The sequence below is a fragment of the Grammomys surdaster genome, unplaced genomic scaffold (assembly GCF_004785775.1).
Source record: "Grammomys surdaster isolate TR1022 unplaced genomic scaffold, NIH_TR_1.0 125956, whole genome shotgun sequence".
NCBI lineage: Eukaryota > Metazoa > Chordata > Mammalia > Rodentia > Muridae > Grammomys > Grammomys surdaster.
This window is the reverse complement of record NW_021620775.1, coordinates 2,065,843-2,089,204: the sequence shown is the minus strand read 5'-3', so window position 1 is coordinate 2,089,204 and position 23,362 is coordinate 2,065,843. Positions and strand designations below refer to the sequence as shown.

Genomic DNA, 23,362 nt, shown 5'->3' with positions numbered 1-23,362 from the left:
TTTTAAAATTATATTTAATAAAAGTGTTTCTTCAACTTGGAAATAGAAAGCCTGGAAGCATTATACTATACCAGGGTCTTCCTGAACTCTGATGCCAATTTTTCTCATTTTACAGAAAAGCAAGTCTCAGAAGCAAATCCAGGTTCCATCCAGGTAATGAGTTGCACTTGTCTAGACACTTTCTGCTCTGGTCTTACATGGTCCCCTCTAAAGTTTATGCTCATATTGAATCCTCATTGAGACGGTAAGAGCAGAGACTGGGTGAGAACTTGAAGAGGTGACTAGAGCTCTGCCCCCATGAGTAGATGAATTCATTCATGCAATAATAGAGGAACGGGAGCATATCAGAATAGGTCTCAATGTGTGACGTCTAGAAACATCTGCTAGAAACGCCACCATCAAAAAAGACAGTATATGAGTTTCTCAATCCAGAGGTAAGACAAATCCCTTTTCCTTGTAACTTGGCTGTGGTACTGATGAACAGAAAATTAGGACACTAAAAAGACAAAACTATTAAGGTGTTTTAAAAAGCTGCAAGCAAATTTGATACACATTTCAGGGATCATCTTTTTATGGTTACCTTATACAATTTTTACAATGGATTGACCAACTTACTCTGAATATGGATCACACACTTTATACTGCTTGACCCAGAAAAAACCGAGTGACTGAAATCCAACGGAGATCACAATCTGAGACAAGACGGAGAAGAGGAGTGCCCCGGATATAAGGCCTGAAGGTGGTCTCTGTGCCACAAGCTCTTTCCAGGCAGGATTTAAACTCACTATATTTGAAAGGAAAGGACAAAAAAAATTGTGTCTAAATTTCTCACTAAGAAAGACATAATTAAATACTCTTGGAAATGAGACTTTTAAAATTCTGGTTTTGTCTTGTAAGTATTTAAAGTTTCTAAACACTGAAGCCAGATGTCATACACATTTAAATAATCTACAAAAGTGATTTTTTTTTTTAATTCTAATTTCAAAAATGCCTCCAGTAACTTTTACCTTTCCAATGACACTCACTGAAAATTCCAGTACCAGTAAAACTAGTAACTATAAGCCAATGTGTGGTAGTAGTGCACACCTGTAATCCCAGCACTGGGAAGGCTCAGGCAGGATGATCACAAGTGCAAGGCCCTTCTGAGATATACAAGCAAAACCATGTAATGTTATGTCATAACATAATGTAACATAAAAGTGAAAGGAAAAAAAAACCCTAGTTCAACAATATACTAGCAATGTCTGAAGCTCTATGAACACAATAATAACATAAAGGAAAATTAGTCCAACTGATAACACATGGGATCTACCAAGTTCTCCACTATAAAATTTCTAAACTTATCTTTCGATAATAATGTCAAGTGTTACAAAATTTTGATAAATTTTACTTACTGACTAGTCTTATCATCTACTAAGCCATTTTTTTTAATTCAGTAATTTTCATCAGAAGTAATTTTTAACACTCCCAGGAAAGGTATGGCAAGAAGGGATTTATTTCAAGTAGTTGGAAATTTGACAGTATTGAAAACATGCAGTAAACAATGGATCATCTGTGTACCTTACAATGCACAGGATAGTTCTCCACAGAGAATTATCTTCCTAAAATATAAATAAGAAGACCTGGATCTCTTCGTGGTCAAATGTAATAGTCCTCATATTAACTAGCAAGTTCTTTGAACAGCTTTTACTTACTTCCCAGATATTTATTTTCAGTATGGCCAGATTCCTGAATTCCTATTAATTTAAGAAGCCATACGCCTATTATTTATCTTGATGTTAGTACCAACACTAGTAAAAACTAACATCTTGTATCTCCTTACATGAAGAATCTACAAGGGCACAGCAGGAGCATTGTAATATCCCTTAAAAAAAATTCATAGCCTGAGTTTAAAGGCATGCACCATCACTACCTGGACAACATGTCTGTTTTACACCAATACAAGGCAGCTTTTATTAATATATCTCTGTAGTATAACCTGACATCAAGAATGGTAAATAGTGACACCTTTAGCAGTTTCTTTATTATTCAGGATTGTCTTGGCTATCCTGCGTCTTTTGTTTTTCCATATCAAGGTAAGACTTGTCCTTTCAAGGTCTGTAAAGAATTGTTTGGCAAGTAGGGTGGTGGTAGCACATGCCTTAGTCCCAGCACTTAGGAGGCAGAGGCAGGCAGATCTCTGAGTTCAAGGCCAGTTTGACCTACAGAATGGTTTCCAAGACAGCCAGGACTACAGAGAAAACCCTGTCTCAAAAAAAAAAAAAAAGTGTTGGCATTTTGATATACTCAAAGGATGCTACCACAAAGACACTTTCTCAACTATGTTCACTGTAGCTCGAGCCACATCAGCCAGAAACTGGGAACAACCTAGATGTCCTTTAACTGAAGATTACATAAAGAAAATGTGGCACATTTGCACAATGGAATATTAGTGGTTTTTAAAAAATGACATCATGAAATTTGCCAGCAAATGGATGGAACTAGAAAAAAAATTATCCTGGGTGATGTAACATAGACACCCAGGAAGACATATATGGTCTGTATTTACTTATAAATAGATAACAGCTGTTAAGTAAATAATAACTAAGCCACAATCTAGACTCAAGAGAGGTTAGGTAAAGAAGAGGGCTATGAGGGAGAAGCATGGATGTCCCTGGGAAGGGAAAATAGGATAGATTCTAAGGATGGGCTAGGAACTGGTGGGAATGGGAAAGGAAGTGATCAGGTGAGAGCCGGGAGAGGGTGTGGAATAAGGGAATCTATTTTCAATAAAGAAGAAAAACAACATCATTAGTTAAGAGTAAGATAATGCTGCAAGGATCAAATACATCACTGTTGAAATTGGATACTCTCCTGATTTATTATCCTAGCAAGAAGGGTAAGGTAAGCAGTTAAGTGTTTTATGGCTCTTTTGCTATAAATAAACAAAAGCTGGAGAGAGGTGGGAGTTTGGGGGTGGGGGGAGACAGACAGACAGACACACCCTAGATAAAATGTATGAGTCAGGGTTATACCCCACTTCCAGTCTAGAAAGCAGATAGGGCAAAATATTAACCAGTAATAAAACACATACAGGAACACTGGACCAATATAAGCTTACTCATAATATGGTTGATGCAAATTTACCAAAATTTAAAACATAATTTCAAACATTTGGATGCTTTGAAATTTAAAAAAAAAAAAAAAGCAAAATACTTACTTGTAAATACTACTACCAAAATGATTGCCAGATCAATGAAGAGAAACTGAAAGTCTCCCAGGTTACTCAAGATCTACGAAAGCAATTATGAAGTTTAAGAGTGTTTTCATAGCACTGTTGCCAGGTTATAGTCTTGTTTTTCCCAAAGAATTGACACCTTCAAAATGATATGTCCTTGCTGGTTTTGTGTGTCAAGTTGACACAAGCTAGTCTCATAGAGAGGAAGGAGCCTCAGTTGAGAAAATGCCTCTGTGACATCCATCTGTAAGGCATTTTCTCAATTACTAATCAATGAGGAAAGGGCCCAAGCCTATTGTGGGTGGTGTCACACCTGGGCTGGTGGGCTTGAATTCTGTAAGTAAGCAGCTCTCCTCCATGGCCTCTGCATCACTCCAGCCTTACTTGAATTCCTATCCTGACCTCCTTCCAATGATGGACTATGATCTGGAAGCGTAAGCCAAATAAACCCTTTCCTCCTCAACTTGCATTTTGGTCATGGTGTTTCATCACAGCAATAGAAACATACTTAAACATTTGCCTCTGGAATTAATAACAACATATTTACATAACTTTTTAAAAAAAGATTTTATGTACAAGTACATTGTAGCTGTCTTCAGACACACCAGAAGAGGGCATCCGATTCCATTACAGATGGTTGTGAACCACCATGTGGTTGCTGGGAATTGAACTCAGGACCTCTGGAAGAGCAGTCAGTGCTCTTAATCACCCAGCCATCTCTCCAGCCCACATTTACATAACTTTGAAGTCAAATCTTAGTATGAAAGGTTTGACTTTAAAAAATTTGTCAAAAGCACTTTTAATTTTGGCAACAAGTTTTAACATTCTAATACTCAGTATTCTCAAGTGTCAGTGTTTCTTCATATTTTAAACCTTCCCTTCTGATTCTTTAGTAAATAATAAAAAGAAGTGTTCATAAGGATAGTTTTATGTTACAGTGTCAATTAGGAAACTATGGGGCAATCATGTTAATCATAATGTAAGAGAGTAACCTACTGCAACTGTCTACATTCTCCGAATGCAGTTTTAGGACTGAAATGTCTCTTTATTTTTATTTCTGTAAATGCATAGCAAAGTTAACGACAACTGTAACTATAACACAGATGGCATACGCCTCTATCCCTAGCATGACAGCAGTTGAGGATCAGAACTTCAAGGCCCTCCTCAATCACATAATGAGGTTACAAACTGGAAATCCTGTCCAAAACAAGCAAAGCCAATCTGTACTACAGACAAATAACAACAAAAACCAAACCAAACCAAACAAACAAACACCAGCATTTTTTTCACACAAAGCTGTAGCCATTGAGTGCAGGCTTTAAGGAACATGTATCCCAAATTTCAATATCTCAAGGTAATTTTACACACACTGTACAAATTTCCTTTTTAGGTCATGTACTCAAAATCAAAGACACAGGCCCACTACCTTTGGTGCTTTACCCTTAAGTACACGTCTGTGTGATGTGGGTACTCACAGAATACAGGAGAGTAACACTGAAGTATTGTATGATGCTGTATAGCGCCATAAATTTAAACACACAGAAAGACGTCATCAAAGCAGCACGGCCTTCCCTGTGAATAGAAATGTTGAATGTGACGAGAGCACCTTAGCTTGTCCTTCAGAACACAATTCCATCTTGAGAGATAAACATTCACATCTACAACAAAATTCTTGGCTACCAAAAAATCTATGTTGCAATACAACTGGAAGAGTATCAATCTGCTGCTAGTAGTCATAGATCCAACCACAGCTGAACATTTCAATAAGTTCTATTGCTCTTCAAGATAACTCATTCTACTACATGTCAAGTGCAAGACAGAAGAAAACAGTAAAACTCTGAGCCAGAAATACTAGCTCTCACATCTGTACTCACACCCACTGGGAGGCAGAGACAGACAAGAGGATCACAAGTTCAAGGCCATCCAGGCTACACAGTGAATTTCTGTTCAGCTTTGCTACAAAGGGGTGAGGTTGTTTTTTCTGGGGCTGGAGAGCTGACTTAGCAGGTAACAGCACTGGCTGCTTTACCAGAGAATCTGGGGTTCGATTCATGGCACCCACATGTCAACTCCAAACTGTCCAAAACTCTAGTTCCAAGGGTTCAGAAACACTTTTATGGTCTCCTTGGGCACGAGGTACACACACAGTACACATATTTTCATGTAGGCAAAACATATTTTTTAACAAGGTCTCTTCAAAAAACACAAATATAAAAAAATCAGATCTTTATTACCTGATAAGGTTTGGCACACAGGAGATACTGGGTGTCTTAGAAGTAAAAGGAGATGCCACAGAAGCTTCAAGCTCAGATAAGGAAATGCCACCATGTGCCCTCTTCAAAGCCTAAGAGTTGAAAAAACTGATTAATTTTGTGAATGACTCAGCTAAAGAACTACAAAATAAATCACAAAAACAGTACTTACACCACAATCGTTTGCACCATCACCGCACATCCCAACAAAATAGCTAAGAAAAGAAAAATGAGTTTAGGATTTTCTTAAAATTCATACATAAAGAAGTTGATTCCCCACCAGCACAGAGTCAGAGAGCTAACACACAAGTGAAACAAGTGGTCTTCATACCAGGTCAGACACTGCTGCTCTACTGACAGCACTGGGAGGATACTGCACATGGACAAATGATTTTGGTGTCTCAACTTCCTTACCTGAAGTGCAAGGTAAAAACTTGAACATATTTTTTTGTGTTATGAGTAAAGATTTCTCCACTAGAAACTTCAAACATTACAAGTTACTGAAATTCCAGAGTCATGCATAACCCAAATGCATTTGTGTGAACCTGTAAGGCTAAGACACTGCCCTGAAACATACCCCAAAGTTCAAATTATAAAGTCACTTCTTTATTATATACCAGTACACATACAAGCACTAAGTGGACTAATCAGTTTAAATCAGGTTGAAGGAGGAAGAAAGAACAAGTAACACTGCTGGGGACGAGTGAAGAGAGCACCAAGGGAACTGGGAGTAGGGTTGTTTGTAACAAAGAACATATATTTACATACATTTCAATTAAAAAGAGCACCAATTAATGAACTCTGTGAGGGTATAACCTTAAGGAAGAATTGTGAATACTTTACCCAGATAAACATGAAGGTGAACTTATTTTAAAAACATGCATAAAGTTCTTACCTACTTGACTGGTAACAATTCTTTATACCTAGACATTCAAATGCATGTGCACACACTTTAAATATTTTTCATCTGAAATAAGTGTCTGATTTTTGGAATTTTTCTTATTTTAAAATATTTGCTTCAAATTCTGTGACACTCAAAAGATTTTTGAGATTTTAAAGCATTTCATATTTCTGGTGTTTGGATTAAGGATGTTCAACTAATACATAAGAAATATTAGTTACTATTCATAATTTGAAAATTGAATTATAATTCATAAGAAAAGAACCATAAAAACCCATCAGTACTTACTCTACATTCTGCAATGCTTCCACCAACTGTGTCTTCTGATCTGGTGCCATTCGAGCAAACACAGTGCCATGCAACATCAACTAGAAAACAAACACTGTTTTACCATGGGAGCTCCTGAATTCAGTGAGCCCATGAACACACCCATAATTCCCATTCCTCACCTTAGGAACGAGATCTTGAAAATGTTCCAGGATCACCGAGAAGGACTTTCCATTCATCGCAAAATGGTAGCGAGTCACCTGAAGATCCTCTAAACTATCATGGGCAAGTTTAATTGGAATAGCCTATACATAAGACATTTGGAACAAATGTATTCAGGCACCCATGCCAAGAAAAAACAAGTTCTATATTCAATATGTTTATGCCAAGATTATTTTACATTATAAATGATGTCATTAAAAACCTAGCATTATTCAAAGAAAAGAAAAACCAGTATCAAATTTAAACACCCAGATTCTTACGATAATGAATCAGAATCTCTGGAATGACAGTCCTGGCTTTTATTTTTATTTAGTTTTTGTTAATACTGGGTTTTCATGTACCATTGTTTTTGTTTTTGCTTTCAGACTAAATTCAAATGAGCAAACTTAGACAATATAAACATTACCTCTGAGTCAATGGCTGATGATTCACGGCACTGTGTCAGGGAGTCTGTATAATGCCAATTGATCTTAGCAACTTTCCCATCCTTTGGAGGTAATGCTTCAGCAATAATAACTTTATCCTGAGGTAGAATCATCCCACAGTCTCTGGCCACAGAGACAGCCGTCAACATGTTATCTCCTAATTTTCCAAAGTATTTTAAAGACATTAAGGTTGAAGGGAAACATGAGCATACGGAGCAATCATTAGGCTTCTACTGTGTGTTATAGTGGGTACAACTGGAGTGGGAAGAGAAAACTGACTCCAGGATATTCTCTGACTTACACACTTACACACACACACATAGTACAGAAATGAAATGTAACTGAAAAAGTTTCATCTGATTCTAGCAAATACCTGATAACCATTTTCTATGTTTACATCAATACTAGAAATTGTAAACAATTCCCAAAATGAAAAGGTGCACACACCCATTCCTCAGGAATGTTATATTACAGTAGAAGATAATAGATAATTCACATCAGATAGATAATTCACACAAGCCAAGGCACCACACATGGTATAGGAAATACAGCAAAAAGAACATAATTAAAAAGCTTTAATTCTTCTACACTGCTATATTTTCCATAAACAGATTTTGTTAGAAATCAAAGCTGAATTATAGCTACCTTATTATCTTGGGAAAATATAAAGAGGTGAAAGAGTACAATACATGGTAGAGTCACTAAATCATGTGCTTTTCTAACTGACCATCCCTTAATATCACACAACTTGAGCTCTACAGTCATGCTCACCTGTGACCATGACAGTTCGAATGTTGGCTTTATGCAAATCTTCAAGTACTGCTGGGGTTTCCTGCTTCAATTTGTTCTGCATTATAATCAATCCCATAAAATCCATGTTGTTTTCAATGGCATCTCTGAAGAGTCAAGATAATTATTTAGTTAAGACAAAAAATTGACAGAGCAATCTAAAAGACCCAAATCTAAAACACCTTTGTTATAAAGTAAAATGTGCACACTAAATGAACCATATGTACACTTACCAGTTAACTACCTCCAAGAATTTAAATCTCAAAAAATAATTTCCAAGCAATGTCTTGATACATTGAAATAAAAATTAACCAGACATAAAATGCAAAGATCACCTGGAAATATCTACTTTTTAAAAAAAGATTTATTTATTTATTTAATGTATATGAGTATCCTGTCTGCCTGTACACCTGTGTGCCAGAAGAGGGCAGCAGATCCCATTACAGATGGTTGTGAGCCACCATGTTGCTGGAAATTTAACTCAGGACCTCTGGAAGAACCGTCAGTGCTCTTAACTGCTGAGCCATCTCTTCAGGCTGAAATTGTCTATCTTTGTAAACATTAATCAGTTATGTAACTAAGGCATACTCATATTTTATCCAAAAAGAACGAATAAATAAATAAAAGAACAAATCTGTGTCGTGAAATATACCTCATTTATATAATTATTTATATATCATATATAATATGATATATAAATATAATTTATCTAATATACCCTCATGAAACATACCTAATTTGAATGATGGGGGGGGTGCACACCAGAAGTACATTAGATAGACCTATAGTGGATTCACTTTAAGTCAAGTCTACAAAATACAATTCTTTATATCTTAGCAATATGTTAAAAATAACCATTAGCAATGAGATCTACTCGGTACATAGGTGTATCTTTTAAAAATAATCAGTTTTTCAGAATGTCACTCTTTCAATAATTGAGAGACAGCTATGTGCCAGCAATATTCAACTCTCCAGGTCAAATATAAAGACATTCCTGTAATGATAGATCTAATAGACGCACACTTCAGAAGCACGCTTCAGCACTACCATGGTGACAAAGTTGGTCCAATGATAGCCACATTCCTATTAAGTCGCAAGCTAACCAAAGAAAGCCTTAAAAGAAAAAGGTAAGAAAGTCAAAGTTACAAACTAAAAATTCAGATGTGAAATCAAGTAATTACTCAGCATCAGGGATAGGGGCATAGCTCAGCCAGGAAGTGCTTGCCATGAAAGCATGAAGATCTGACTTGGATTCCCAGCACACATGTACAAAGTGAGGCTTGGTAGTACACACTATGATACTGGTACTCAGGAAGCAGAGACAGGAAGACCCCTGAAGCTTGCTAGCCAGCTAGCACTGGTAAGCGGATACTTTGCAGGTTCAACGAGAGTTCACTCGAAAATTAGAAAACAGTGATAGAGAGATGCCTACCATACACTTCTGACCTACAAACACAGAGAGCCAAGCACACATTCCACAGTAAGAGTGCCTGAGTATTTACTGATAAAACCTAAACGTTTTAAGATACTTAATTCATAAAAAGTGGTAAAGACATTACAGGGAAAGGAAGGGGGAAAGATGGTGCTCAGCTGTAACAATATGGAACTACTAGGTTAGCAGCACTGAGCCAGTGGGTTCAGCAGATTTCCTAACTCAAGATCTTACAAAAGCTAAATGCCAAATGTCATGGACATCTTGTACTCTAAATAATTGTACAATTCTAAAATATAAAGGTTTAAATAAGAGAAATAGTTATTAAAAAGCAACAACAACAACAACAACAATACCCTGTTCCTATTAGGCAAAAACACAAGAGACAGTCTTGGCTGAAGGAAAAGGAAGAAAAGGGAGGGATAGGATGATGTGATCAACAGAGTCTAATCCAGGGCAGGAAGAGCCCTCTGAACATGACAGGCTCAAGAACTATAGGTAAATGAACAATCAGTCTTGAATGGGGCCAAGAACAAGGGTGATACTGTAAAGAGAAGACTAATGTGTCCTTTGTGGGTGGGAATCAGGACATATCTGTGTTTTTCAACCCGGTATGTGTATCGATCCACTAGGTTTTTGTATGTAAGACTGCATGTAAGACTGTTGGTGTGCCTGACGAAGATGTCTGATCACCCAGTACTGAGGTTGTGAGTAGTTGTGAACCACCTTACAGGTGCTAGAAACCCAAGTCCCCTGAAAAAACAGCCAGGGCTCTTAACTTCTGAGCCACATCTCCAGCCCCCTTATTCTGGCTTTTAGTTTTTGAAAATATATTTATGTTCAGATCATCACTCTACAACAGACAGAAGTATCAGGACAAACAATATTCCTTTCTACTTACAAAATACTAAACACAGCATGAAATATTAACAAAAGGGTAAGTTATCACTTATCACTTATCACTTATCATTATCACTTATAGCAACAGAAATCAGAAAGGTAGGATGGTTGATAGCAACTGTCAATTTAACAAAAATCTAGTATTAGCTGGGAGACAGGAGGATGGCTGTGGGGGATTATCTTGCTGATTATGTTGGGACAGAAAGACCCACCCCTTGAAGGTGGCACTATTCTCTGGCTGGCATCCTGCACTATAGAAATGTAAAAAGAAGGACAGCAGCACATATTCACTCTTCTGTTCCCCAACTGTAACAGGACTTGATGCTTCAAACTCTGCTGCCTTGCTGCTCCACCATACTGACTGTACCTTGAACTATAAGTTAGAATAACCCCTTTCTTAAGTTTCGTTTGTCAGAGGACTTTATCATAGCAAAGAAACAAAGTCAAAAATAAAACTGTATTTATACAAGGAAAAAAAAAGATGTCAGTAATGTCATTAGACAAGGGGCAGAAAAAAACAGCAGGTATCATGACTCAAGATACTCATGAGCCAAATCTGTATTTGGTTCCCACTGGGTGGTGGGCTTTTAGAGAAAATAAAATTGTTGCCTATTCCTACAACATGCCTGGCACAATGTGAGAATTTAACAGGCTGAGAGATAGTGCAGTGGTGAAGGGCACATAGCACCAATTGTGAAAGGAATCCCAAATTCAGTTCCCAGCAGCCACACCAGGCAGCCACAGCCAACTATGACTCTAGTTCAAGGGGATCACTCACTCACTCACTGGTGGCATCCATGGGTACTACATCAACCCACACACAGACATACAAAGAATTTAAAAATCAAAATAATAGCTATTAAGTACTTCTACACTTCTAAAGAAAATATTTCAGAAAGATAAATACAGGCAACAAATCAATATAGAGTACGATGTGGTGGCACATGATTTAATGCTAGCACTGCGAGTTTCAGGCCAGCCTAATCTATACAACTACTTCCAAGAGAGCCAGGAATATGCAGAGAAACTGACATGAAACACAACAGGAAAAAGCAATATAGAATAAAAGAAAAATTCTAGTTTTACCTAAAACAGAGCTACAATGCAGAAATTTCACACATTCAACCTTTTATAGGAATATAAGTAATGTATTACTCAAAACTGCAGGGAAGCCACGCAGCCTTACCTGCTAATATGCTGAACTTTATGCCAGGTCAGCTTTGACTCCAATTTTCTGTGTGCAAGAGCAATGACACGGAAGCCTTGTTTGGTATAATCTTCTAATACTTTCTCAAAATCAACTGGAACTTTTAAAAATAAAAGGAAATTTAAGTTTAGAACCACTACTGTAAGTTCGTGCTGATGTCAGAATTGTATTCAGAGCCTGTATTTCTTACCCGTTTCGGGTTTACAGAGACTGGCGATGACCTCAGGGGCCCCCTTCATGTAGGCATCCATCCTCTTGTCACCTAGTGTCCTTGCAACCACACTCATCCGTTGCAAGGCAGAAGAAAATGGAAACTGGCGAACAATTCCTATCTCATAAATAGCCTATTTAATTTCAAAAATGCATACAAAAGATTTATTACTCTTTAAGAATAAAAGCAATGTACTTATCTAAAAAGAAAGCATTCTTCACTTACTGGAAGTTCAAACAGCTCCTAAAGACAAGAGAATAAAGTACAGATTAATATGCATCAGCTAGAAAACCTAAAACATCTACAAATTTCACTTAGAAAATAATAAGTGACTTTAAGTATTTAAGTTACTGTAGCAGCTCCCACAGAAAAAGGTGCACAGCCATGGTGTAACCATGGGGTGACCCACCAGGCCAGAAATCAGAAGGCAAAGAGTTCAATGCCTAGTGGGAAGGTGGGGGTGGGGGTGGGGGGTGGGAAATGGTATTCAACATTTCCAATATTCTGGTATCATAAAAATGTTGGCACATTAGCCGGGTGGTGGTGGTGCACGCCTTTAATAATCCCAGCACTTGGGAGGCAGAGGCAGGTGGATATCTGAGTTTGAGGCCAGCCTGGTCTACAGAGTCCAGGACAGCCAGGACTACACAGAGAAACCCTGTCTCAAAAAACCAAAAAAACCAAAAAAAAAAAAAAAAAAAAAAAAAAAACCACCACCACCACCAACAAAAAATGTTGGCACATTAAATGCTAAAATAAATGAGAGGAACACTAAATTTTATTTAAAAATAAAACTAGTAAGAGTGCCTTTTTATGCTGGGCTGTGGTGGCGCATGCCTTTAATCCCAGCACTTGGGAAGCAGGGTCAGGCGGACTTCTGAGTTCAAGACCAGCCTGGTCTACAGAGTGAGGAGTGAGTTCCAGGACAGCCAGGGCTACACAGAGAAACCCTGTCTCAAAAAACCAAAAGAGTGCCTTTTTATAAACTCTTTGTTTGCAATTCTAGGAACAGAATGTATACTAGAAAGATTAACTGTTACATGTGTAAATAGGAAAGGAACACAATGGCAGAATTAAATCTCAACAGTTTACAGAGAATGCCTTAGCACATCGGGATAACCTCCCTAATTTCTTCTTCTAGTGATATTTCTAAACTAGAATTAAAGGCAAGCAGCCACTATGTTATCCAGGATTGGGTGACACTGTACCATTTCTTGGTTTCCTGCAGTTGTAGACTCAGGAAGCAGTTGTTTGGAAGGACGAACCACAGTAGGCATGATACGGTTATGAAGTGCTGTTTCTTCTTCAGTTGCTTCTTCCAGAATCTAAAAAGAAAACGCTTAACACATCACAAAAATTCCAGATGTTTCATTTTTAAGTGAACTATTAAAAAAATTGCTATCAAAATACATGTCAACACTAAATTATTAACATAAATATATTTTTAACAAAAAACATAGAAATAGCTACTAAAATACCCGGCAACCTTTGGGTAAGGAGAGAAGAAACTTAGGAGAATAAAGTGTACACACGCATGGCAACACACATGGCTGTTACTCGTAAGTACTTTTAGCCTATAATACTGTGATTTCTTTTCTGCCAACGAATGATACCAGGGTGTGTGTATGCACAAGTGTACTCAGAAGACATGAAGCAAAAGAATCAGGAGTTTAATGACAGTCTATGTATATAGTGAGCTTGAGGTCAATCTGGACTTCATGAAAGCTTTTCTCAAGCCATAAACTGAATTCAGATACGATTAATAGAACCACTAAGTAGAAAATGTGACTTTAGAGATATGCCATGCAATCATATTTTACTTAAGTTACTATAGTCAGAAACTGTTGATTTTCACTTTTAAAAAAATTTATTTGATGTATATGGGTATATATGGGTACCTGATGCCAACCTAGACCAGGAGAGGGCATGGAATTCCCTGGGGCTGGAGTTATGGATACCTCTAAGCTGCCATGTCCTGCCGGGAACTGAACCCTAGTCCTCTGCAAGCACAGCTCATTCTCTTAAGCACTGAACCATCTCTCTAGCTCTTGAAATTTTATTTTTCTAGGAAAGATGACTCAGCAGTTGAAGATGCTTGCTATTTCATTGTGATCTTGAGATTCCTATAGTGGTAGAAGAAAACCAGCTACCAAAAACTGTCTACTGTCATCTTCCATGTGAAGTCCAAGTGCATGAATTCTCAGTTCTCTCTCTTTCCCTCTCTTTCTCTACCCATCTCCCTCCCCCTCCCATATATAAAACAACTTAAAGTAGTAAGAGTAAAGAAAAAAAATGCACGAACACACCACCAAATCCAAAACAGGCTGAAGTAAAAGCAATTATATACAATTATACAATTAAATCTAAACAATTCCAAAACAGTTTCCCGTATCTGATCATCTCAGAAATTGGGATGTATCTTTACTGTCCTGTCCTACAGTAAGTTTTAAGTCAGGTTTAAGTCAACTAAGAAAATGCCCCCATCAGACTTGGGGCATTTTCTTGATTAATGATTGATGTGGGTGGACCTAGCTCCTATCCCTGGGAAAGTGAAGAAAACAGGCTGAAGCCAGTCATAGTGGCACTTGCCTTAATCCCATGGCTCAGGAAGCAGAGGCTGGGGCTGAGGAATTAGCAGAGATTAAAAAAAAATTCTGGTGGCCAACAGTGGTGGCACACGCCTTTAATCCCAACACTAGGAAGGCAGAAGCAGGAGATCTTTGTGAGTTTGAGGCCAGAATGGTCTATAGAGCAGGTTCCAGGACAGCCAGGCCTACACAGATAAATCCTGCCTCAAGACCAGAATCACTAAGGTGAAAACTGCTGGGATTATTTCTCTGGGTCAGCACAAAGTGTAGTTCGGGGTAGCTACTGCTGCATCTCATGCTGACACCCAAACCTAGTAACTTCTTAACTCATTTAAGGGTTCTTGTTTTGAAGGAATGAATGGGGTCAGGGAGAGGCTGAGGTTTGGCTCTGTGTCAGAGCTAAAGCCTTGGGAAAAAAGCTGGAGAAGCCACTGCTGAAGATACAGCCTAGCACCACAAAAACAGAATGAAAGGACTCATTTGAGTCCTTGAGACGTAAAGGCAGGACAGCTTGGCTCTACAGCTGTTTATGGTGAGCCTAGGCTATACAAAACCTTGTATCAAAACAAAAACCACAAAAGTTGGCCATGGGGCTGAAGAGATGGCTCAGCAGACATGCTCTTCCAAAGGACAGGGGTTCAATTCCCAAGTACCCACATGGCAGTTAACTGTCTGTAATTCCAGTTCCAGAGGATCAGATACCCTCACATATATATATGCAGGCAAAACACCAATGCACATAAAAAATTTTTAAAAAATATTTTTTTTAAAAAAAAAAGGGTAAACTTACCCATCCAATGGCTTCAAACATTTTTAAATCAAGTGGATCACCAGAAAGAACCCCTTCGATTTTTGTAAGTGAATGACAAGTAGCCATACAAGCAACAAATTGAGATTTTACCAACATCTCACTACAAACATTGTCTTCTGGTAAAAGGAATCTAAACAGAGAATGCACATTGAATTAGGATCACAAATCTCTAGATTCAAGCCAACATCCTAACACACCCTACAAGTTGTGCTCTGACTAAAAGCGCGTGCACGCACACATACATACATACATACAAACAAACATGTGCACACACACATACACACAATTTTTAAAATAAACATCTGAAATATACATAGAAAAATATCCACTGTTTACTCAAAGTGGTAGATACATAGTTGTCTATTATGTTTAAGTGTTGAATATGCTAAAATGTTAAAAATGAACTAGACTAATCATCTATAAAATCTAGCTGGTATTTACCGGGTATTTTCCACTCGCTGAATTCCCCACAGATCTAAACCATCTTCGGTAAGAGTTCCAGTCTAAAAAAAAAAAGTACGCATGCACAAAGTAAGGACAATACCTCACAAAAATAAAATGCCAAGACCCAAATCAGTAACAGCTACACATACACTGCTAGAGAATGACCTTCAGGACACAACTACAGTGAGACAACAGTATCTGCACTAGGACTCTTTCAAGTACAAGAGGGCACCTACCTATATTGACTATACTCATGTACAGACACAAAATGCACCAGTCAATCTACCTACCAATCAACCAACAGGAAGTCTCTATATACTGGTAGGAGGAATAATGGTAGAACAGACTAGGGATAAAGGAGGCAAGGAAAAATTTAAATACCAGAAGAGAGGTACTAGTCAAACCCACATTTAAAAAAAAAAGAAAAAAAAAAAGAGCGATTTTCTTCAACGAATTGTGAGGATTCAATAAAATCACATAACATTAAATATATATACTTATGGATAATTAAAAAATCATAGTAAAATATATATCCATGTTTATTCTATTAAATCAGAATCACCTAAAAACACCAAAAAACACACAATTTTTAGTTATTGCCACTATATCTTTAATTCATTAAAAATTTTTGAATCTTTTATGTGTATGGGTGTTTTGACTTCATCCATATTTGTTCATCCTGTGCATGCCTGGTGCCCATGGAAACCCTAAGAGGGCACCAGATTCCCTGGACCTGTAGTCATAGAAGGTTGTGAGGTGCTATATGGATGATTATGAATCAAACTCAGCTGCTCTGCAAGAGCAGTCAATCCTCTTAACAACTGAGTTGCCTCTCCAGCACCCATGTATCTTACATTTTATTGTTAACAAATATTAAACTTTTTTTCCTTTGAGGTAGAGACTATACTGCCCAGAGGGCCTAGAACTTGCAAGCTCAAGCTATCATTCTATCTCACTTTCCCATATGCTAAAAACTACAGCCATGTTTCCATGACTTGCTGTTAAGACTGAACACAAACACAAATTTGCAGATCTAGATAAATAAGTAATAAGAGACACTCAAGTGATTGAGTGGTCACTAAGAAAAGGCTGAGGCCTCCTTCCAGTCTGCACCCGAGCACTGAGCAGATCCCGGGCAGCAGCTCTGCACCCAATCTCACAAAACCCAGAGGAAGCAGGCCTCCCAGGAGCTCTAACCTGGGCAGTATCTTAGGTAAGGAGACAGCAACACCCGAGTTGTACAGAGAGTAACTGGGACCCACTAGGATCCAAGAATTCACTCCTAGCTGGGGCACTGGTTCCTTCTCGTCTGAGCAGATCTTGGGTCCCAGTTCTAACCCCAGTAGTAACACTGACCCCACACAGTTCTGACACAACCAAGATAATAGTAAAGACAGGCTCCAGTCAGAAACAGGGCAGGTAGCACTAAGGTGATCCAGATGGCAAAAGGCAAGCGCAAGAACATAAGCACCAGCAACCCAGGGTACTTGGCATCATTAGAACCTAGTTCTCCCACACTAGAAAGTCCTGAACTCCCCATATCACCAGGAAAGCAAGAGCCAGATCTAAAGCCACTTCTAATGACGATGATAGAGGACTTTAAGAAGGACATAAATAACACTCTCAAAGAATTTAAGGAGAACATAGGTAAAAAGGTAGAAGCCCTTAAAGAGAAAACACAAAAATCCCTTAAAGAATTACAAGAGAACACATCCAAACAGGTGAAGGAATTTAACAAAACCATCCAGGACATAAAAATAGAAGTAGAAACAATAAAGAAATCACAAAGGGAGACTACCCTGGAGATAGAAAACCTAGGAAAGAAATCAGGAGTCATAGACACAAGTATCACCAACAGAATACAAGAGACAGAGGAGAGAATCTCAGGTGCAGAAGATACCATAGAAAATATTGACACAGCTGTCAAAGAAAACGCAAAATGCAAAAAACTCCTAACCCAAAACATCCAGGAAATCCAGGACACAATGAGAAGACCAAACCTAAGGATAATAGGTATAGATGAGAGTGAAGATTCCCAACTTAAAGGACCAGTAAACATCTTCAACAAAATTATAGAAGAAAACTTCCCTAACCTAAAGAATGAGATGCCCATAAACATACAAGAAGTCTACAGAACACCAAATAGACTAGACCAGAAAAGAAATACCTTCCATCACTCACATAGTAATCAAAACACCAAATGTACAAAACAAGGAAAGAATATTAAATGCAGTAAGGGAAAAAGGCCAAGTAACATATAAAGGCAGACCTATCAGAATTATACCAGACTTCTCACCAGATACTACAAAAGCAAGATCCTAGACAGATGTCATATAGACCCTAAGAGAACACAAATGCCAGCCCAGGCTACTGTACCCAGCAAAACTCTCAATTACTATAGATGGAGAAACCAAGATATTCCAGGACAAAACCAAATTTATACAATATCTTTCCACAAACCCAGCATTACAAAGGATAATAGTACGAAAGCTCCAATACAAGGAGGGAAATTATACCCTAGAAAGAGTAAGAAAGTAATCCTCTTCCAACAAATCCAAAAGAAGATAGCCACACAAAGATAATTCCACCTTTAGTAACAAAAATAACAGGAAGCAACAATCACTGTTCCTTAATATCTCTTAACATCAATTCCCCAATAAAAAGACATAGGCTAACAGACTGGATACATAAACAGGACCCAGCATTTTGCTGCATACAGGAAACCCACCTCAGTAACAAAGACAGACATTACCTTAGAGAATAAGGCTGGAAAACAATTTTTCAAGCAAATGGTCCTAAGAAACAAGCTGGAGTAGCCATTCTACAGCCCGAGAACACAAAGGGAGGGACTCATGGCTCCACCTGTATAGGTAGTTGAGGGTGGCCTTGTCAGGCATCAGTGGAAGTGGAGGGCCTTGGTGCCTCAAAGATTCCCTAGTGTTGGGGAATTCGAGAGCAGGAAGGTGGGAATGGGAGGATGGTGGGAGCACATCCTCATAGTAACTCCCAGAATTATATGGATTAGACATGATAGAGGCAGGCCGCCAGAAAACTAGATTCCAGAATTCAAACAAAAAATTATCTTGATACTAAAATTTGTCTTGAGAATTGTATATTGCAGAATACACAGCCTTGGTGCATCTAACTCATCGAGCAAGCTGAACAGACCTGCTCAAACCTCTGATGTCCTGGAATCTCAGCTGGATGCAGTGAAGACACAGATGTCAGAGGCTTATCAATTTACTCTTCCCCCCCGCCCTCTTCTAATGTCTCAATGCCCGTAATCAGTTTGAAGAAGTTAATGAAGAGTCGGCACCCCTATTACCTGGGCTTGGGAACTGAGGTGGTTACTATTGGGCTGTCTTTCTAGGGGAAAGTAGTGGTTTTGTTGGAACAGGGAGGAATAGCTAGGATTTATTGCATAGCCATAACCTATTGGTAGAAGTCTGTATAATTGTTATTAAGCTGAAGTTATAATTTCTTAAATGGTACAAAATTTACTTTGATTCCAAATTTAAGGTTTTCATTGGTACGAGTTTCTTTTTTTTTTTTTTTTTTTTTTTTTTTTTTTTTTAAAAGATTTATTTATTTTATTGTGAGTACACTGTAGCTGTCTTCAGACACACCAGAAGAGGGCATCAGATCACATTACAGATGGTTGTGAGCCACCATGTGGTTGCTGGGAATTGAACTCAGGACCTCTGGAAGAGCAGTCAGTGCTCTTAACCACTGAGCCATCTCTCCAGCCCCTGGTACGAGTTTCTTATTGATATAAAAGTGAGATTAATACTGTTACTCTCATAGGCATTGTGCCTATGTAACACATTTAGGAATACAAGGCTTAGGCCCAGTCCTTCTTTAACTTTTTTAACTGATTTCAGATGGTTAGCCTGTGAGTTAAGGACCAATAGCAAATTCATGGCTCTGAGTTTATTTTAGGGTGTTTTCTGTATTTTATTTAGAAATAGTTGAGAGGAGCTAACAGACAGCAGTCCAGATTGCCTTACATGGATAGTTGGTTTTCAAAACGTCAGAAATCCACAGAATTACAAACATTTCTGTATTAATGTTCATTTTGATTAGAGACCTGTCTGCTTCTGACAGCTTCCTTATCTTGGATTCTAAGAAGAAATTGAACATCTTTGGAGTTATTCCAGTTGCGCTGAGATAACCACTAGGCAAGAATTGCCTCTTTTCATCTACAGACAAATTACTGTCCAGAAAAGGACACACTTGCGGAATAGTTGACTAATTATATCTGCCATGACAGAGTAATCAGCCCTTATAATTCTGCATCACTAGGTCTGTCAGATGATCCTGGGCCAGAAGGCTGAAGATCGGATCCCCCAACATTTTATAGTATAGGGACTGTCCATGTGTTCAGCGGTCTCTATAAATTGGCTATGTTTTAGAAGCTATGCTTTGTGCCTCCCATAATTTCAGTTAATTCAGTCATTCTGGATTTCTGATGAGGTTGAAGACTTATAGTCTCATAGCCAATCCCGGCTATTTATTTTGAGAGAAAAGATTTGAGAGAATGGTTTTCAGATAACATTCATTCTAAAGTCAAGAAAAAAAGCCAGGTTCAGAACTAAGTCTTTTAGGAGAGATGACAGAGGTTCTGTTTAGCCAACAAAATGATGGACTGGGTTTTAGGTCTATCTTGTACCTTACTGACACAAATTGGTATAGTTATGCTCTAATTGTATTTTGAGAGAAAAGTTTTTGTTTTTTAATTTTAACAAGAAGGATATGTAGGAGGAGCTAAGGTAGGAGGAGTAAGGAGAGGAGGAGAGGAGGAGCTAGGAGATGGGGGTGGGGGGAGGCATGGAGGCAGATGTTTGCATGTCTCTGCCAGTCAAAGGTAGTTGGTATATCTAGGTTGGGTACTGGGTTCTGACTGTATGGGCATCTTGTTATTGAGCATTACCAAAACTTATAAAGCCTTTGATTAACATTAAAAAAAAATTGGAAATGGAAAAAAAAGAAAATTAAAAAAAAAAAAAAAGGTTGAGGAAGGAAGCTAGAGAGATGGGAAAGAACAAAAGGCAACTGTTCCTTCCACAGGACCAGGTATCAACTCCCAGCACCTATGTTGTGGCTCACAATCCTCTGCAACTACAGTTTCAAGGATCTGACACCCTTTTTTTGCCTATGGGAACTGTACACACATGTTGTATAGACCAAGATGTACGCAAAACACTTGAGAGCTAAATAAATAAATAAATAAATAAATAAATAAAGCAAGCAAGCAAGCAAGCAAGCAAGCTAGCTAGCTAGCTAGCTAAGAAGGGGGCCAGGTGATACAACATGCCTTTAATCCCAGTACTCTGGGATAGCAGAGGAAGGTAGATTCTGTCAGTTTGAGGCCAGCCTAGTCTATACAAATGAATTCTAATCCAGTCAGTGCTATATAGTGAAAACCTGTTTCAACTGGGAGGAGAGTGAGAGGGAAGAGAAAAATATTTCAAAATCTGAATATGTAACTAAGTGAGAAATAGGAAAACTACAGAAATATTAAAAGGGCAAATTAACTCATAAAAAAAATCACAAACATAAGTACTGCTGTAACAATTATGAAACAAACCAACCTTGTCAAAGCAAACAAGATTCAGCTGTCCACAGATGTTTATCCTCTGGGGACTAATACAGAAAATCCCAACTTTTTTCAGTCTTCTCTGAGCATACACAATCCCAGCAGTCATTGCAGCAGGAAGAGCAGGTGGCACAGTAATTGTAATGATATCAAGAGACTTAATAATTATTTCCTTAACTTCTTTCTACAATCAAAATAAAAATAAACATTAAACTCACAATATTCAATTACTGATTTCATTAAAAATATTTTTAAGTACATATACTCATCTATTATTGATATAGCTTTTTTTCATTCAAAGATTATATAAAAGTCATATAAATGCTTGCCTAGAACGTTTGAGGCCCTTGGTTCAAACCCCAGTGTTGGAGGGGAGTGGAAACTCTTAACAAAGAGATGTTTCAATGAGCTATCCAATGACTACGACACTAGCAACTAAAGGAGAGCTAAGAGCTGAAGTACTTGTCTCATTTTAACAGTCTGCGTTCTTTGCATCATGGCACCTTCAAATCAAGGTACCGATCTGATACTGTCCCATCCTACAAGCATCAGGGCAAGTGTCCACAGAAGCTAGAAAAAAATAATCAGACATCCTCTTTTACAAGTGCCTTCAATTAAATGTTTAAAAAAAATAATTTTAGTAATTGCAGCACCCCAGAGGTAGAGTTAGGAACAGGACAACATAGCTTGAAACAAGTTTTTGTATATATTATTTTACTTTATCCCACAAATAAGAAAAGGTTTTTGGTGCATGTTTCACATCACATAAAGGAAAGCAGCAGACATATATATTATATTCCAGGCTGGCCTAGAACTTCCCATTTTCCCGCCTATGCCACCCAATATATTTTGCTTTCTAATAGATAGTAGTGTCATGTTTTCTTCAGAATTAATATTAACTTCAGCCACATGAGAAATAATTAAGGACTAAACCTTCCAAAAGTTACATACCTCATTTAGGATGCTATTGATGATTGTGTAGATAAATCCAATCCCGGCCACCACCACAAGACACAGCAGGAACAAGTAGGCATCTCTGTAGAGTTTAAAGTCAGTTGGCTTGGGATACAGTATAGAACGAACAAGCTGTCCTTTGGAAGTACTAAATCCTTTCAAAAAAATAAAAGACAACAATTTATCTTTTTATAAGAATTTACCTCACTAACCAGACTGCCTTTATAAACATCTATTAGATTTCAAACTCAAAAGAGACTTTAACTACCTGTTCTAACTACTATGGCTTTCACAAGTTCTCCAGTGTAGAAACGGGTCTGAATAACAGTCGTCCCACAGAACAGAGTGTGCCGCTTGTGTGTGTCTGGACTGTACTGCTCCTCCCCCACTCCTTTCACATCCACTGAAGGATTTGGCAAATTAGTCTTTGTCACTGGAACACTTTCTCCTAGTATGAAAAATCAAGTTTTAAAAGTTACCTTAGAAATCAATGTCAAATACATACTGAAAAAATGGTGAAATTTAATTATTAACAGTAAGTATTGCATACAGTAACTGCTCTACATATGGATAACAGTGAATAAATCAGCCTTTTGTCCATCAATTGGTTCACTGAGAAATAAAGCTGTTTCCCACAGTAATTCCAGAGAGTTATTCATAATTTAGAAATGCCTGCCATTATTTGAAAATTGTTTGTATTGACCCTCAAATAATTCCAAAGACTAAAGAATACATCCTTAACAGAATTTAAAAGTTCTGTTACTTTCAGAATCTGGTGACGTCATGTTATCTTTAACTTCCACTAGACAGAAAGACACAATATAGACATATACCACAGAAACAGAAAACTTGAGCAAAAAAGAAAGAAATGAGTATGAGGTTAATTCTCTATAGCATTCACTCTTCTTCAAAGACAAGAGTGTAGAAAATACATGTGTGACATTGTGTGCTTTAAGCCTCAAAATATACCATGCAGGAAATAATTTCTAGTCAGATTATGATAATGAAAAGAGATCACAATTTAAAAGTCAGAAAGATCCACTTCTAGATTATGGCTTTCCAGCTGAGTTAAAGTCTACTTCTTCCCAATTAAAAATTAAAAAAAAAATCTTGATTTATTCCCATTTTTCACATAATTCATACAAA

General features: G+C 37.8%; 1 protein-coding gene across 3 annotated transcripts in view; it reads right to left on the bottom strand.

Moving 5' to 3' along the window:
• The window catches only part of Atp13a3 (ATPase 13A3), an 81,202-nt gene that overhangs the window by 22,188 nt on the left and 35,652 nt on the right, over positions 1-23,362 (bottom strand). For all 3 annotated transcript variants that reach the window (XM_028753755.1, XM_028753753.1, XM_028753754.1), the window contains 18 exons: positions 22,485-22,664; positions 22,214-22,371; positions 21,258-21,446; positions 15,664-15,725; positions 15,202-15,352; positions 13,032-13,148; positions 12,049-12,066; positions 11,803-11,956; positions 11,592-11,712; positions 8,056-8,180; positions 7,266-7,441; positions 6,820-6,942; positions 6,659-6,738; positions 5,642-5,684; positions 5,452-5,561; positions 4,693-4,789; positions 3,200-3,272; positions 616-784 (listed from right to left, as the gene is read on the bottom strand). In XM_028753755.1, the coding sequence (XP_028609588.1) occupies positions 616-784; positions 3,200-3,272; positions 4,693-4,789; positions 5,452-5,561; positions 5,642-5,684; positions 6,659-6,738; positions 6,820-6,942; positions 7,266-7,441; positions 8,056-8,180; positions 11,592-11,712; positions 11,803-11,956; positions 12,049-12,066; positions 13,032-13,148; positions 15,202-15,352; positions 15,664-15,725; positions 21,258-21,446; positions 22,214-22,371; positions 22,485-22,664 (2,146 nt within the window). The remainder of the gene's footprint in view (positions 1-615; positions 785-3,199; positions 3,273-4,692; positions 4,790-5,451; positions 5,562-5,641; positions 5,685-6,658; positions 6,739-6,819; positions 6,943-7,265; positions 7,442-8,055; positions 8,181-11,591; positions 11,713-11,802; positions 11,957-12,048; positions 12,067-13,031; positions 13,149-15,201; positions 15,353-15,663; positions 15,726-21,257; positions 21,447-22,213; positions 22,372-22,484; positions 22,665-23,362) is intronic.